The sequence below is a fragment of the Geotrypetes seraphini genome, chromosome 2, assembly GCF_902459505.1.
Source record: "Geotrypetes seraphini chromosome 2, aGeoSer1.1, whole genome shotgun sequence".
Taxonomy (NCBI): domain Eukaryota; kingdom Metazoa; phylum Chordata; class Amphibia; order Gymnophiona; family Dermophiidae; genus Geotrypetes; species Geotrypetes seraphini.
Window position 1 is genome coordinate 4,903,799 of NC_047085.1, and position 17,382 is coordinate 4,921,180.

The following is a 17,382-nucleotide window of genomic DNA, read 5'->3' on the forward strand; positions in this document are numbered from 1 at the left end:
AGGGGGTAAACAGCAAGGTGGATAAAGGGGAATCCATAGACATTTACCTTGACTTCCAAAAAGCCTTTGACAAGGTACCACACGAAAGACTGCTTAAGAAGCTTTGGAACCACGGGGTGCAAGGGGAGGTCCACCGATGGATCAAAAACTGGCTGGCAGACAGGAAACAGAGGGTTGGAGTAAAGGGTCATTACTCGGACTGGCAATGGGTCACGAGCGGAGTTCCGCAAGGATCGGTGCTGGGACCGCTCCTGTTCAATATATTTATTAACGACCTGGAGGCGGGAGCAAAATGTGAAGTCATTAAATTTGCAGATGACAACAAACTATACAGCAGGGTTAAAACCACGGAAGACTGCGAAGATCTCCAAAAGGATCTGACAACACTGGAAGAGTGGGCCAAAAAGTGGCAAATGAGCTTCAACATAGGGAAATGCAAGGTCATGCATGTAGGGAAAAAGAACCCGATGTTCACTTACCAAATGGGGGGGGGTCACCGCTAGGGGTAAGTAACCTAGAAAGAGACCTGGGAGTGATGGTAGACACAACATTGAAGGCGTCGGCGCAGTGCGCCACAGCCTCAAGGAAAGCAAACAAAATGTTGGGTATCATTAAGAAGGGTATCACGACCAGGATGAAGGATGTCATCCTGCCACTGTATCGTGCAATGGTGCGCCCACATCTGGAGTACTGTGTCCAGTACTGGTCACCGTACCTCAAGAAGGACATGGCGGTACTCAAGGGAGTCCAGAGAAAAGCATCTAATAAAGGGTATGGAAAACCTCTCATATACTGACAGACTGAAAAAGCTGGGGCTGTTCTCCCTGGAGAAGTGGAGACTTAGAGGAGACATGATAGAAACCTTCAAAATCCTGAAGGGCATAGAAAAAGTAGACAGGGACAGATTTTTCAAATTATGGGGAACCACAAGTACAAGGGGGCACTCGGAGAAATTGAAAGGTGACAGGTTTAGAACAAACGCTAGGAAGTTCTTTTACATCCAGAGGGTGGTGGATACATGGAACGCGCTTCCGGAGGCTGTGATAGGCAGGAACACGCTACAGGGCTTCAAAGAAGGTTTGGATAGGTTCCTAGAGGACAAAGGGATTGAAGGGTACAGATAGGAATAGGGGTAGGTTATAGGGATAGGAGTAAGAAGCAAGCTATAGAAATAGTCAGGGACCACTGCTCAGGCAATAGGCCTGATGGGCCGCTGCGGGAGCGGACCGCTGGGCGAGATGGATCTCTGGTCTACCTCAGCAGAGGCAACTTCTTATGTTCTTATGACAGGCTGGACAAGCTGGGGCTCTTCTCCCTGGAAAAGAGGAGGCTTAGGGGAGACATGATAGAAACTTTCAAGATCATGAAGGGCATGGAGAAGGTAGACAAGGATAGATTCTTCAAACTACGGGGAACCACAGGTACAAGAAGGCACTCAGAGAAACTGGAAGGGGACAAGTTTAGAACCAATGCCAGGAGGTTCTTCTTCACACAGAGGGTTGTGGACACATGGAACGCACTCCCGGAGGAAGAGGTCGGGCAGAGTACGCTACGGGGATTCAAAGAGGGATTGGATGGATTCCTGAAGGATAGGGGGAATGAGGGATACAGATAAGGGTAGATAAGTGTATGGAAAGAGTACAGATAAAAACAAGGGGGCTATAGGGCTAAATCGATAACATGACAGGTCATGGACCTGATGGGCTGCCGCGGATGCGGACTGCTGGGCACGATGGACCTCTGGTCTGACCCAGTGGAGGCAAATTCTTATGTTCTTATGGAGAAGACCTGCTACCCTGCCCCTTCTTTGTCCCACATAAAGAAGACCTGCTACCCCTCCCCCTTCTTTGTCCCACATAGAGAGGACCTGCTACCCTACCACCTTCTTTGTCCCACATAGAGAAGACCTGCTACCCCGCCCCCTTCTTTGTCCCACATAGAGAGGACCTGCTACCCCGCCTCCTTCTTTGTCCCACATGGAGAAGATCTGCTACCCCGCCACCTTCTTTGTCCCACATAGAGAAGACCTGCTACTCTACCCTCTTCTTTATCCCACATAGAGAAGACCTGCTACCCTACCACCTTCTTTGTCCCACGTGGAGAAGATCTGCTACCCCGCCACCTTCTTTGTCCCACATGGAGAAGACCTGCTACCCCGTCACCTTCTTTGTCCCACATAGAGAAGACCTGCTACCCCGACCCTCCTTTGTCCCACATAGAGAAGACCTGCTACCCCGCCCCTCCTTTGTCCCACATAGAGAAGACCTGCTACCCCGCCACCTTCTTTGTCCCACATAGAGAAGACCTGCTACCCCGCCACCTTCTTTGTCCCACATAGAGAAGACCTGCTACCCCCCACCTTCTTTGTCCCACATGGAGAAGACCTGCTACCCCCCCCACCTTCTTTATCCCACATGGAGAAGACCTGCTACCCCGTCACCTTTTTTGTCCCACATAGAGAAGACCTGCTACCCCGTCACCTTCTTTGTCCCACATAGAGAAGACCTGCTACCCCGCCCCCTTCTTTGTCCCACATAGAGAAGACCTGCTACCCCGCCCCCTTCTTTGTCCCACATAGAGAAGACCTGCTACCCCGCCCCCTTCTTTGTCCCACATAGAGAGGACCTGCTACCTCCCCACCTTCTTTGTCCCACATAGAGAGGACCTGCTACCTCCCCACCTTCTTTGTCCCACATAGAGAAGACCTGCTACCCTGTCTCCTTCTTTGTCCCACATAGAGAAGACCTGCTACCCCGCCCCCTTCTTTGTCCCACATAGAGAAGAACTGCTACCCCGCCCCCTTCTTTGTCCCACATAGAGAAGACCTGCTACCCCGTCTCCTTCTTTGTCCCACATAGAGAGGACCTGCTACCCTGTCTCCTTCTTTGTCCCACATAGAGAAGACCTGCTACCCTGCCCCCTTCTTTGTCCCACATAGAGAAGACCTGCTACCCTGCCCCCTTCTTTGTCCCACATAGAGAAGACCTGCTACCCTGCCCCCTTCTTTGTCCCACATAGAGAAGTCCTGCTACCCTGCCCCCTTCTTTGTCCCACATAGAGAAGACCTGCTACCCCGCCACCTTCTTTGTCCCACATAGAGAAGACCTGCTACCCCGCCCCCTTCTTTGTCCCACATAGAGAAGACCTGCTACCCCGCCCCCTTCTTTGTCCCACATAGAGAAGACCTGCTACACCGCCCCCTTCTTTGTCCCACATAGAGGACCTGCTACCTCCCCACCTTCTTTGTCCCACATAGAGAAGACCTGCTACCCTGTCTCCTTCTTTGTGTCACATAGAGAAGACCTGCTACCCCGCCCCCTTCTTTGTCCCACATAGAGAGGACCTGCTACCCTGTCTCCTTCTTTGTCCCACATAGAGAGGACCTGCTACCCTGTCTCCTTCTTTGTCCCACATAGAGAAGACCTGCTACCCTGTCTCCTTCTTTGTCCCACATAGAGAAGACCTGCTACCCTGTCTCCTTCTTTGTCCCACATAGAGAAGACCTGCTACCCCGCCCCTTTCTTTGTACCACATAGAGAGGACCTGCTACCTCCCCACCTTCTTTGTCCCACATAGAGAAGACCTGCTACCCCGCCACCTTCTTTGTCCCACATAGAGAGGACCTGCTACCCTGTCTCCTTCTTTGTCCCACATAGAGAAGACCTGCTAGCCCGCCCCCTTCTTTGTCCCACATAGAGAAGACCTGCTACCCCGCCACCTTCTTTGTCCCACATAGAGAAGACCTGCTACCCCGCCACCTTCTTTGTCCCACATAGAGACCTGCTACCCCGCCCCCTTTTTTGTCCCACATAGAGACCTGCTACCCCGCCCCCTTCTTTGTCCCACATAGAGAAGACCTGCTACCCCGCCCCCTTCTTTGTCCCACATAGAGAGGACCTGCTACCTCCCCACCTTCTTTGTCCCACATAGAGAAGACCTGCTACCCCGTCTCCTTCTTTGTCCCACATAGAGAAGACCTGCTACCCTGTCTCCTTCTTTGTCCCACATAGAGAAGACCTGCTACCCTGTCTCCTTCTTTGTCCCACATAGAGAAGACCTGCTACCCTGTCTCCTTCTTTGTCCCACATAGAGAAGACCTGCTACCCTGCCCCCTTCTTTGTCCCACATAGAGAGGACCTGCTACCCCGTCTCCTTCTTTGTCCCACATAGAGAGGACCTGCTACCCCGCCACCTTCTTTGTCCCACATAGAGAGGACCTGCTACCCTGTCTCCTTCTTTGTCCCATATAGAGAAGACCTGCTACCCTGTCTCCTTCTTTGTCCCACATAGAAAGGACTTGCTACCGTGTCTTGAATAATAATAATAATAATAAACTCTCCTTCTTTGTCCCACATAGAGAAGACCTGCTATCCTGTCTCCTTCTTTGTCCCACATAGAGAAGACCTGCTACCCCGCCCCCTTCTTTGTCCCACATAGAGAGGACCTGCTACCCCGCCCCCTTCTTTGTCCCACATAGAGAGGACCTGCTACCTCCCCACCTTCTTTGTCCCACATAGAGAGGACCTGCTACCTCCCCACCTTCTTTGTCCCACATAGAGAGGACCTGCTACCTCCCCACCTTCTTTGTCCCACATAGAGAAGACCTGCTACCCCGCCCCCTTCTTTGTTCCACATAGAGAGGTTCCGCTATCCTGCCCCTCTTCCTGTCCCACATACGGAGGTGCGTCGCCCTTACCTTCTTATCCCAGATCTGCAGCGGTTTGCTGCCGATGCTGTACAGGATAGACAGGAAGCCGCTCTGAAAGGTGTTCTTGAACATGGCGCGGCTTTGCGCCGACCCCCGGCCTCGCCTCGGCTGCCTCACCGGGTTCGCGCGGGTCACTCTCCGCCGCCGTCCCTTCCTCAGCAGAGCGTCTCCGAGCCCCTCCCACGCCAACCGCCACCTTCCGAGACCCAATCATAGGCCAGGGTTAATGATTGACCGCCAATGAGCCTCTCATCTCCCTGCTTAACTGTGACGCAACCCCGCCTCTGGGCCATCTCGCGCTCTACCAGGCAGGTGTTGGAGGGTCACTTCCGGTTTTCCCGGAGCACGCTGGGTTTTGTAGTCCTGGATGGAATCAGGCAGCAGTTCGTCTTCGCTCCTGTTGAGAATCATGTGTTTCTATTTTGGCGTGCAAGGCGCGAGGACAACGACGCTGTTTAACTCTGCTGGGACAGACCGAAGGTCCATCATTCCCAGTATCTTGTTTCCAACAGTGGCCACCCAGGTCTCAACTACCCAGCTAGATCCCAAGTAGCAAAACAGATTCTATTCTGCTTATCCTAGGAATAAGCAGTGGATTTCCCCTATTGGCTTCTTTTTTAGGAAATTATCCAAACCTTTTTTTAAACCCTGCTAACTTAACTGATTTCATCAAAACTGGCCTACCTATCAATGTGCAACTTTACAACTCTGAGCAGTGGGGGCTCTCACACCGAATCACAGGGACATGCACATAGCTATTATCTTTTCTACCTTTTTGGCCACCTTAACATCATTGCATGTGTTCACAACCAAATCCCACTCCTCTTTTGTGCACAAAAGTTCTTCACCTCCTAAACTGTAGTGTTCCCTTGGATTTTTGCAGCCCAAATGTATTACCCTGCATTTCTTTGCATTCAGGACTTTTTTCCAAGCTTTGTCAGGTCCTTTCTCATGTTATCCACACCATCAGGCATATTTACCCTATTGTAGATTTTGGAATTGTACAATTATGGTCACTGGAAGGCCTGATCTGCCAGGTTTCTGGATCCAAGTTGTGTCTGTCATCGATAACTCAAACAATATAATAGCCATAGTGGGGTCAGACAAATGGTCCATCTAGCCCAGTATTCTGCTTGTAAGAGTGCCCAATGCATGAGGTTACCATATTTGTGAAGATAAAAAAAAGAGTACAAATGACCCTGTTCCTGGCCCCACCCAAACCCTGCCCCCACCATATCCTCCCACTGGTCCCATCCCCCCCCCCCCTTTCACTCATTTCTTGAATCTCCTTACCCATCCTCTGTACTCTTCTAGCCCTCATCAACCCTCCACAGCATCTGATCACCCTATCAGTTCCAGCTCCATCCCTAACTCTCCTTCCTTCCCTTACCTCCAAGGCCATTCTTCTATCCCTGTCCCCATTTTCTGCTCCGGTCCAGCTTCTCTTCCTTCTTTATCCTTTCTCTTGTACCCCATCCCATGACCAATATCTCTCTCTTCTCTCCCCTGCCCCTCCTCATGGTACTGAAACTCTCCCCTTCCCCAGATCCACCGTCTTTCTCAATATCCCCCTCCCTCATTCCAGTATCTGCCTCTCTCTCTCTCCCTCTTCACCCAGCTGCACCCTCAGCCAACAACAGAGCTTGCACCAGGAAGACCAGGAAATGAAAGCCCTATCTGGTTCCCTCTGCTTCCAGGCAGGGTCTATAGAAGTCCTGCTGTCAAAGCACGCCAAAAAGCGACTCTTGTCTACTGTAGAAAATAATTACCAGTCCATCCCCTCCCACCCCAGTGGGATCCACACAACCTCTCTCTTCAACTCCCGACCCCCCCCCCCCTCCCAACTCCTCCCTGGCCGCAGTATGGAATCTGCTCTTTTAGCTGCTTCTCTGCAGCAACTTCCTGTTCTCATGTAGGTGGGTCCTGCAGAGAGGTGGCTTCCAGGGCAGACTGCCAACAGCAAGCTCACCTTGTTGCCGCTGTTGGCTGCCCGAAGATTTAAATTGCAGTAGCTGAAGAGGAGGTAGGTGGAGGAGTCAAGAGAGTTGGCTAAACCCAGATTTACATAAAAAACAGAGGACAAAATTAAATCAAGTTGTATTTGAATTACCAGACCTCAAATTACCCAAGGCACTACTAAATTGAATTACTGAGGTGGTAAATTCATCATCGGTCTTTGGTAAAGTGACTTGTGCTATGCAAAATAATTTAAATATAAATTTTCAATAAATATAAATATGAAAGTGCTTTAAGTGCATAAGGTGCTTTGAAAAGGGGAGCCCGACGGCTGCCCAACCGTTTCACGTTTGTTTCGTCAGGTACTATGCTTCCTTATATTATTGCACCTAAATTGTTGAGGAGAATATTGTCAGCAACGTTATAATCCACACCCGCACAACATTTGCCCAGTAAGGGCACGAAAATTCAATTTAGTAGTGCCTTGGGTAATTTGAGGTCTGGTAATTCAAATACAACTTGATTTAATTTTGTCCTCTGTTTTGTATGAGTTTTTGCTTTTTGGACAAATTTGCGTTTCTTCATTTATTGTTGGTAAACCCACACTTACACCACCATTTTGAAAAAAACCCTCCGGATACCTAACTAGGGCTACCAGATGTCTGGATTTCCCTAGTTGGAGGCGGGACTGAGGCATAACTGAGGGTGGGGATGGGTGGAAATGGGCGGTTTGGAGGGGGGGGGCAGATCTAGGGGTCTGGATTTTACTAAAGTAAAATCTAGTAACCCTAACCATTACAGTCCTCTAAAAAGAGGACATGTCTGGGTTTTCCTAGACATACGGTAACCCTAACAATGCAGGTCACAAATAGCTGGCAGAAACTCAACTGGTAGTGGTTCTCCCTTAACTGCGGGGCCTCACCCACTTCTGAGTACCTGTAACCTTGAGTGTCATCTACTCTTAAATCTCATCTTATTCTGATCCTTGAGTTTCCTCTAACCCTTGGCATTTGATTTGGTTGCTTGAAAATCCAGAACCATGGCCTCGCCCCCAAGCCCACCCAGTTCTATCTGGGCCCGCCCCATTCAGCCCCACCCCCTCAACCTGTTTGTTTGTCGGGAGGGCATCTGCGCATGTGCTGGTGTGATGTCATGATGTCACCGTGCAGGCGCAGATGCCGTCCAGATGTTGCTGCTAGCTGGAAGCTTTTCAAAACCTGGACAAAGTGTTGGGTTTTGAAAAGCCGACCGGATCCCCAGACATGTCCTCGAAAAGGAGGACATGTCTGAGGAAATCCGGAAGTCTCGTAACCCTATGCCTAAGGCCAGGTAGAGCAGGAGCAGGCCTGACTTGCCCAGTTTGGGCTTGGGCACACTCACCCAGCATCCGCTGGTTGACCCAGAAGCTTTCCCTCCAATGCATTTGCATTTTGTGTCAGAGGGAAGGTTTCCGGGTGGGGGTACCAAATGTTCAAATCTACCCGGACAGGTCCTCTTTTTAGAGGACTCCGGGTGTCCAGATGGAGTTTGGAAAACCCAGCAATTTGTTCAGGTTTGTGCCAGAGCTTGCTGCTGTGTCTGAAGAGTCTCCAAGCAAGTGACATGATGTCATATGTGCATACATAGGCAGCGGAACGCTTTTTTGTTTGGGGGGCCCACAAGCTCCGCCCCAGACCTCACCCAATCTCCACCTTAGACCCGCCCCCATAATACTACTAATTGTAATACCATTTTTCCATTAATTTTTTATATACACACACAATATAATCTTATTAACAATACATAATGGTTAACCACAAAATTAAACTACACAAAGCACACTGTATGCTTCTCAACATTCATTCCTACCAGAACACAGATAACCCCTATGCAAATACGGGACTAAAAGCCAAAAGTACTAATATGTACTAATGAAACCCTAAGATTCAAGACTGCATGCAGTACAACCCCAGAGAAATAGAAACAAATGCATTTCTTCCTGAACAGTGCAAAATATAGACAACAGATGTCATTTATCAAAACTGACCCAATTCAATCACTAAATTTAAAATAAAATAATTTCCCCTACCTTTGTTGTCTGATGATTTTGGTTTTCAAACCATCTTTCCCAGTCTCTGGCTGCACGTCCTGTCTGTGCTCTTAACTATGTATCCAGGGCCACCTTAACCGTTTGCTGGTTTTCTCTCCTTCACTTTCTGCCATACATCCATCTTTACATACAACAAAACGAACTGACTTCTGTGAATAACTGTCTCTAGAGAGTGATCAATTACGTATATTCCGCCTGCCCGTGGCTGCTGCTCCACATCCGCCCACTGCTACCCGCCGCTGCCACAACTCCAGGAAGGTAAGGGCCCCTTCCTTCCTCCCTATGCCCCCAGTCTGTGCCATCTTCCCCTCACTGCCTTCCAGCCGTTGTCCTCCCTCCATGACTACCTGCCGAAGCCTGCCTTCCTCCCTTTCTACCGAGTCAAAGCCTGCCTACCCGTCGCCAATTCCTCCTCTGCCTCCGGTCCTCTGCCGCTCGCTGCATCTCCAAGAAGGTAAGGCAAGGGCCAGTGTGCAGTGAGTGATTGCACTCCACTGGCCCACAAGCCTCCCCACTGGCCCACAAACCTCCCCACGATGTCGGTAGAGAGGAAGGAAGGCAGGCTTCGGCAGGCAGTCATGGAGGGAGGACAATGGCTGGAAGGCAGTGAGGGGGAGATGGCACGGACTGGGGACATAGGGAGGAGGGAGGAAGAGAATAGAAAGGGACAATTATTGAGCCTGAATGTGTGAGTGAGAGGGAAAGAGAAGGTGCACATAGGGTAAAAGGAAGAGGAAAGTTGAGCATAGAGAGGAATGAGGTAGAGATGCATGGGGAATAGAAGGATGAGAAGGAGAAATGTTGGATATGGTGGTGGAGAGGGAACAGAGGGATAGATTGAAGGGGATGCAAGGGGGAGGAATGTTGACCATAGTGATGGAGGGAAAGATGTGGCATGATGTTGGAGAGGGGTGATAGAAGGAGAAATGGGCATGGGGCTGGTGGGCAGTGGTGAAAAATGATCTGGGGTATGAGAGAGGAAGAACAGAGAGAGATGTTGGTTGAGGAATGGAAGCATGCAGGAGGCAGAAAGAAAGAAGAACTGGATGCATAGTCAGAAGGAAGTGGAACCAGAAACTCATGAAATCACCAGACAACAAAGGTAGGAAAAATGATTTTATTTTCAATTTAGTGATCAAAATGTGTCAGTTTTGACAATTTATATCTGATGTCTATATTTTGCACTATATTTGTCTATTGTTTTGAATTTTAAAATAAAAGAAAAAAAGAAATACAAATGGAAATAAAGAAATAGGTTAAAGTTTATTAAAATTTTGATTGCCTATCGCGATTTCTAGGTGATGTACAATAAAAAGGGTATATATATATATATATATATATATATAATTATTTAATAAAAAGCATGAAAACAAAACAGGTAAATAAATGGGGGTGGAGTAGGAGGGGCATGGGGTATGGGCGGAGCATGGCCAGGGGGCCCATTGTACTTGTATGCCTAGAGGCCCTCGAATAATTAATCCTGCCCTGATCAGAGAAGAAGCTTCTGCCCACACAAACGCGCCTGCAGGGTGGCACAGGCAAGCTTCGCCGGCTTCAGTTTATTTTCTAAAGCGCCGCGAAGGTATGGGGGAGGGAGATAGATTTAGCCGGAGGTAGGGAGGGGGCCAATTGGTGACTGCGTGCCTTCCCTCCCTTAACTGCAGGGACAAGGCCATTCGCCACTCCACGGGGCGGTGGATGGCCTTGTCCTCGTGCCCGCAGTGAGCACTTCCTCCCCACACCATTTTGGCAGGTTACCCATGGGTAACTACCACCGTGTCATTCTCTAATCAGTAACGCGGCAGAGTGAAATCCCCTACGTACAAGGCTGAAGCAGCCTATTCAGAGTGCTGCTGGCCCAACGCTGCTTCGGTTGAAGGTAGGGCTTGCTCGCGGTCAGCGGGAGGGAAAGATGGAGGGTCAGCAGGGGTTCGGCTGTGCGGTGGGAGCGGGGTAGGGGGTGTTGAAGGGTCTTGCTGCACAAGGGAAGGGTGGCTAGAAGCTGGGCAAGGGGGAGAGAAAGGAAAGAGGAAGAATTGGGGTGAAGGAGAGGAAGGGAGCATACTCTGAAAAGAAGAGCTACTTTTGAACGGGACAGTCGTTTTCGGATCCCCTGTCCCGTTGTCCCCACACACAGCTTTGGGACGCCAAAATATCCCGTTTTCAGGTTCAGCGTCCCAAAGCTGTGCGCAGGGACAACAAGACAGGCGATCGCTTCCTGTCCCTCCCTGCCGCACCAAAAAAAAAAAAAAGTATTCCTTCAAGCCCGATTTAAATTCCCTCCCCCCCCGGTCCACCGCCGCAGCTCCTCTGCTTACCTTCCTGCCTAATCGCGCCCAGAAGCCTTCTTCCCGATGTCAATTCTAATATCGGAGAGGACGTTCGGGCCAGCCAGGCAGGGATTATCTGGCCCTGAACGTCCTCTCCGATGTTAGAATTGACGTCGGGAAGAAGGTTTCTGGGCGCGATTAGGGAGGAAGGTAAGCAGAGGAGCAGGCGGTGGACGGAGGAAAGTTAAAGTCAGGCCTGGAGGGAGGCTTTTTTTTCCTGCGGTAGGGGGGAAGGAGGTAGGCAGGCAAGCTGGCTTTTGCGCGGCAGAGAGATAGGTAGGTAGGCAGGCAGGCAGTCTAGCTTTGGGGGAGGTAGGCAGGCTGGCTCTGGGGGAGGTAGGCAGGCAGGCTGGCTTTGGGGGAGGTAGGCAGGCTTTGGGGGAGGCAGGCAGGCTAGCTTTGGGGGAGGTAGGCAGGCAGGCAGGCTCTGGGGGAGACAGGCAGGCAGGCAGGCTCTGGGGGAGGTAGGCAGGAAGGCTAGCTTTGGGGGAGGTAGGCAGGCTGGCTCTGGGGGAGGTAGGCAGGCAGGTTGGCTTTGGGGGAGGTAGGTAGGTAGGGAGGCTTTGGGGAGGCAGGCAGGCAGGCTGGCTCTGGGGGAGATAGGCAGGCAGGCTGGCTCTGGGGGAAGTAGGCAGGCAGGCTGGCTCTGGGGGAGGGAGGTAGGCAGGCTGGCTTTGGGGGAGGTAGATAGGCAGGCTGGCTTTGGGGGAGATAGGCAGGCTGGCTCTGGGGGAGGTAGGCAGGCAGGCTGGCTGATTTTGGGAGAGGCAGGCAGGCTGGCTCTGGGGGAGGTAGGCAGGCAGGCGGGCTGGCTTTGAGGGGAGGTAGGCAGACTGGCTTTGGGGGAGGGAGGCAGGCAGGCTGGCTCTGGGGGAGGTAGGCAGGCAGACTGGCTGACTTTGGGAGAGGCAGGCAGGCTGGCTCTGGGGGAGACAGGCTGGGTTTGGGGGAGGTAGGCAGGCAGGCAGGCTGGCTTTGTGGGAGGGGATGGGACAAAGGCTGGAAGGCAGTGAGGGGGACATAGGAAGGAGGGATGAAGGAAGGAGAGAAAGAGGCATAGAATGTAGGGGGATTGTAAGTAGAAGAAAGACTAGAGAGATAAAGTCCTGGACCAAAGGGGAAAGACTGGAGGCAGAAGCAGGACTTTGGGAGGTGCCGACAGAGGGGGAGAGCCCCTGAGGAAGAGCAGAGAGAGGCAAGATCATAACAGAGGAGGGAGAGAGAGGGAGACCTGGAACAAAGGTACAAAGGAGAACTGATACTGGATCTGGGGGCACTAAGGACATAGGAAGGAGGCACTGGGGACACTAAGGACATAGGAAGGAGGCGCTGGGGCACTAAGGACATAGAAAGGGCCACTAAGGACATAGGAACGAGGCGCTGGGGCACTAAGGACATAGGAAGGAAAGAAGGAGGGAGGAAATAGAAAGGGACAATTGTTGGGCCTGAGTGCAGAAAGAAATGAAAGAAAAGGAGGAAAGAAGGAAATGCAACCAGAGACTCATGAAATCACCAGACAGCAAAGATAGGAAAAATTATTTTATTTTCAATTTAGTGATCAAAATGTGTCAGTTTTGAGAATTTATATCTGCTATTTTTCTATAGTTACTGAGGTGATATCTTTGAACCCCCCTCCCCCCAAATATAAATGATAATTAACATTTTCTCTGCTATAGGGTGCTTTGTGTTTTTTTTTTAATTTTATGATTACCATATTGAAATAAGATAGTGTGTACATGAAAAATGAATGGAAGAAATTGGGGGCGGGGCTAGGGCGGGATTGGAGGCGAGGCTAGGGCGGGATTGGGGGCGGGACTGAATATTAATAGATGTCCCGTTTTGATGAAAAAATAAATGGTCACGTTAACTTTGGCTGTATTTGCTTTAAGGCCCTAACAGGAATCTTTCATTATTACGAACTGCCAACAGATGCCAAGCGAGGGGAAGAGTGCCCTAGCAGCGGTATACAAGTGCCTGCTCCCTCTCGGCTTCGGCCCAACTACACGTGAACCCCGTTTCCCTGAGAGTAGGAGCCCGGATGTTGGGGCACGAGCCCAAACACTAACTCCCGGAAGCCTCCGGCTGTGTCTAGCGCGCGCGCTCTCCCTCTCTCGTCAGGTAATTGGGCGGGAGCGGCCGATCCGAGCAGCGGAGGCGGGACTTCCTGCGGGCGTCGGTAGGAGCGCGGGGATGCGGCGTCTGGAAGCCGGCGGTAGGCGGAGGGGGCCCGACGCGGAGCGGGAGAGGAGCCGGAGCGCCGTGCGAGGTAAGTGCCAGCCGCTGCATTCTGGGGCCTGTAGTCCGCGGCGGAGCCCTCTCTTGCCCGTTTATGCTTTGAGGCATCCAAGAGCCAGTCCCTGCTCCGAAGAGCTTACAAACTCAGATTTGGTTCAAAGGAGAGGAAGGTATGAAAGACATAGGACATTCGCCAAGATAGTCAGCTTCATTGGTCCCCTAAATCGAAGTTAGTGGAATTCTGTTTTGATGGTTACTGGGAGGCTCTTCCCCAAAACCGTGGGATAGACATAGATAGAGCAGGGCCGCAATGAATATGCATGAGCTCCATTAGCATACCATGAAAGCAGTGCGCGCGCATAGAGCTCATGCAGATTCATTGGGGAAATCCTAAAAACCCGACTGGAGGGGCTTTGACACCCCTGACATGCACGGACGGGGAGAGGGACCTTGGGGTGATAGTGTCCGAAGATCTAAAGGCGAAAAAACAGTGTGACAAGGCAGTGGCTGCTGCCAGAAGGATTCTGGGCTGTATAAAGAGAGGCGTAGTCAGTAGAAGGAAGAAGGTGTTGATGCCCCTGTACAGGTCATTGGTGAGGCCCCACTTGGAGTATTGTGTTCAGTTTTGGAGACCGTATCTGGCGAAGGACGTAAGAAGACTTGAGGCGGTCCAGAGGATGGCGACGAAAATGATAGGAGGCTTGCACCAGAAGACATATGAGGAGAGACTGGAAGCCCTGAATATGTATACCCTAGAGCGGGGGTCGGCAACCTGCGGCTCCAGAGCCGCATGCGGCTCTTTTCCACCTTTGCTGCGGCTCCGGTAGTGTGTCACGCAGGCATGCAGCTTAAGTCCGGCGTCGCGGCGGGAAATAGCCATGCTGAGCAGTGAGCTCAGCACATACACAGATGAAAGCCTTGCTTGCTGATTGGTCCGGCGGCCCCGCCCCGCCGGACCAATCAGCAAGCAAGGCTTTCATCTGTGTAGTGCTGAGCTCACTGCTCAGCATGGCTATTTCCCGCCGCGACGCGACGCTGGACTTGTAAGGTGCCTGAAAAAGAAGTCATCCTGGCCGGGGTCGGTGTCATGCTCCGGAGATCTACAGCCTTCCTATCTCCCTCTCCCTTCTACCTGCTTCCGGCCACATCCCCTGCTCCGCGGCTCTCTTCGGCAACTCAGCAGCAGCTTCTGACGTCGGGGCCTACCCTCTGCGAGTCCCGCTTGTTTCAACTTCCTTTTTCCACAAAGGCGGGACTCGTAGAGGGAAGGCCTCGATGTCGGCAGCTTGTCTTGATCACTGCTGCTGACGAGTTGCTGAAGAGAGCCGCGGAGCAGGGGGGTGTTGCCAGGTGCAGGTAGAAGGGAGAGGGCCAGATGCAGGACTCGTGGGTGAGGGAGGAGAAGAGAGAGGGGAGGGAAACAAAAGGAAATATTTCATACTGGGCTGGGCCGGAGTGGAGGGAGGGTGGAAAGATTCTGGCTACAGGGTGCATTAACAATGGAAAAGGGGGGAAAGCTGAAAATGGAGATAGTGACACAAAGAAGAGAAAGGGTAAGCAGGACCTACTGAATAAGGATAGAGATACAGAGGGGACATGAAGAGGAGGTGAAATAGAGACATAGAAGTAATACTGAAAAAGTGTGTGTGTGGGGGGGAGATAAAGACATTGAAAGGGCAAATGGTGAACATGGGGTAAAGACAAGGACAGAGACAAATGAAGATTCTGAAAAAGTGGTGAGATAGGGATATAGGTGAGATGGACACAAAGAAGGGTGATGCTAGAAAATAGGTGGAATGGTAATTCTGACAGACACAGAAGGGAAATGCTGGATCAAGGAGAGATGGGGCTCAGGCTGGATGGAATGAGGAGAAATGCCTTGTTGTCCCGGAACTTCCTCTCCTACGTCAGAATTGACGTCAGGGAGCGGAATGCTGGTCAGCGCAACACTTTTGCAGGGAAAGCTTGGGACGGCGGTGGCTTGGGGGCTGTTCCCCGATTGCGGTGGCAGCAAACCGAGTGGCTTGGGGGACGGCACGGAGACAGAAAGAAGGGGGAACAGGGAGACAGAAAGAAAAAGTTGGGGGGAGAGAATGAGGTCTGGAGGAGAGGAAACATACAGGAGGCTGAAAGAAAGGAAGAAAGATTGGATGCACAGTCAGAAGAAGAAAGTGCAACCAGAGACTCATGAAATCACCAAATAGCAAAGGTAGGAAAAATGATTTTATTTTCAATTTAGTGATCCTGTATATAGCATTAAGATAAGAAACAATATATGCAGTGTTAGATTTGTTTTATAATGGTTTTGCGGCTCCAAGTTTTTTTTTCTTTTCGAAAACGGGTCCAAGTGGCTCTTTATGTCTTAAAGGTTGCAGACCCCTGCCCTAGAGGAAAGGAGAGACAGGGGAGATATGATTCAGACGTTCAAATACTTAAAGGGTATTAACGTAGAACAAAATCTTTTCCAGAGAAAGGAAAATGGTAAAACCAGAGGACATAATTTGAGGTTGAGGGGTGGTAGATTCAGGGGCAATGTTAGGAAATTCTACTTTACGGAGAGGGTGGTGGATGCCTGGAATGCGCTCCCGAGAGTGGTGGAGAGTAAAACTATGACTGAGTTCAAAGAAGCGTGGGATGAACACAGAAGATTTAGAATCAGAAAATAATATTAAAGATTGAACTAGGCCAGTTACTGGGCAGACTTGTACGGTCTGTGTCTGTGTATGGCCGTTTGGAGGAGGATGGGCAGGGGAGGGCTTCAATGGCTGGGAGGGTGTAGATGGGCTGGAGTAAGTCTTAACAGAGATTTCGGCAGTTGGAACCCAAGCACAGTACCGGGTAAAGCTTTGGATTCTCGCCCAGAAATAGCTAAGAAGAAGAAAAAAAAAAAAAAAAATTTAAATTGAATCAGGTTGGGCAGATTGGGTGGACCATTCGGGTCTTTATCTGCCGTCATCTACTATGTTACTATGACATAGAGGGTCCAATTACTGGACAGACTTGCACGGTCAAGTGGGATTGGGCTGGGGATGGAACTCCTCTCACATGAGGCGGTTGGGGCTCTTCAGCTTGGAAAAGAGGCGGCTGAGGGGAGATAGGATTGAAGTCTACAAAAGCTGCGTCCACCCCCCAGATCAATTCAGAAGCCTTAGGTGCCTTAGCTCGTCGAATATTACCATAGATTTCTCGTACTTTACCAATTTACCCATAACACCTTGTAGACGCTGAGCAAGGACTCCAGTGAAAAGTTTATAATCAGTCCCTAACGGTGAAATGGGTCTATAAGGAGGACACTGTATGGGGTCCTTTCCCGGCTTCAGAATCAAGGTGACTCCCGCTAAGCGCCAAGGTAGCATATCCCCCTCCTGAATACTATTAAACAAGTCAGTCAAAGGTCGAGCCAATAAAGTACTAAAACTTTTATAGAAGCGATTTGTAAATCCATCTAACCCCAGGGCCTTCCCCAAGGGAAGGGCCTTAATAACTGTCATGGTTCCTCTATAGGTCGAGCCAACCACTCAGCCTCCTCACTGGACAGGCCAGGGAGATCCACTTGATCCAATTATGCGGCAATATCCTCCTCCGGTACTGCTGTCTGCAGTAGTGCTGCCCAATTCACGATTCGAATTGGTTTACCAATTCACTTCAGGTGAATCGATTCGAATCGATATAAAACGACAACAAAAAAATCAGCTTCCCAATTCGGTAACTGACCCTCTTCCCCTAAAGTAGGAGTGGCAGCGCTGCCTCTTGCTGGCCGGCCGCTGCCGCACCTGCTTTAGAGGGCGAGGGTCAGTTGGGAAGTGCTGGTGTCCAGGTTCCCCCCCTGGCCTCCCGCTGATGTCTGGCATCTCCCCTGGCCTCCCGCGCACCATTTACCTAATATCAGTAGCCTGCAGACTCACAGAGAAGATCGCTATGTTAGCGATCTTTGCAAGTTGCCATAGGTCTTTGGAGCTGTTTGCTCTGCTGTGATCCTGCCTCTGACATCAGGAGGGGCGGGACTTCGGCAGAGGAAACAGCTCCAAAGACCTATGGCAACTTGCGAAGATCGCTAACACCGC

The 17,382-nt window shown here is 50.8% G+C and overlaps 2 protein-coding genes across 6 annotated transcripts in view; one reads left to right on the forward strand and one right to left on the reverse strand.

Annotated features, from left to right (window-relative positions):
* The window catches only part of LOC117356031 (cilia- and flagella-associated protein 20), an 87,149-nt gene extending 82,205 nt beyond the window's left edge, over positions 1-4,944 (reverse strand). The window contains exon 1 of one of the 2 annotated variants that reach the window (XM_033935280.1): positions 4,697-4,944. In XM_033935280.1, the coding sequence (XP_033791171.1) occupies positions 4,697-4,780 (84 nt within the window). In that variant the 5' untranslated portion in view covers positions 4,781-4,944. The remainder of the gene's footprint in view (positions 1-4,696) is intronic. The other variant, XM_033935281.1, reaches the window with a different exon arrangement.
* An 8,006-nt stretch (positions 4,945-12,950) lies between these two features.
* HGH1 (HGH1 homolog) overlaps positions 12,951-17,382 on the forward strand; it is a 174,170-nt gene continuing 169,738 nt past the window's right edge. For all 4 annotated transcript variants that reach the window (XR_004537933.1, XM_033929334.1, XM_033929332.1 and 1 more), the window contains exon 1: positions 12,951-13,349. Coding sequence is in view for 2 of the 4 variants with exons in the window: in XM_033929332.1 (XP_033785223.1) it covers positions 13,013-13,349 (337 nt within the window). In the remaining 2 variants the exon portion in view is untranslated. The remainder of the gene's footprint in view (positions 13,350-17,382) is intronic.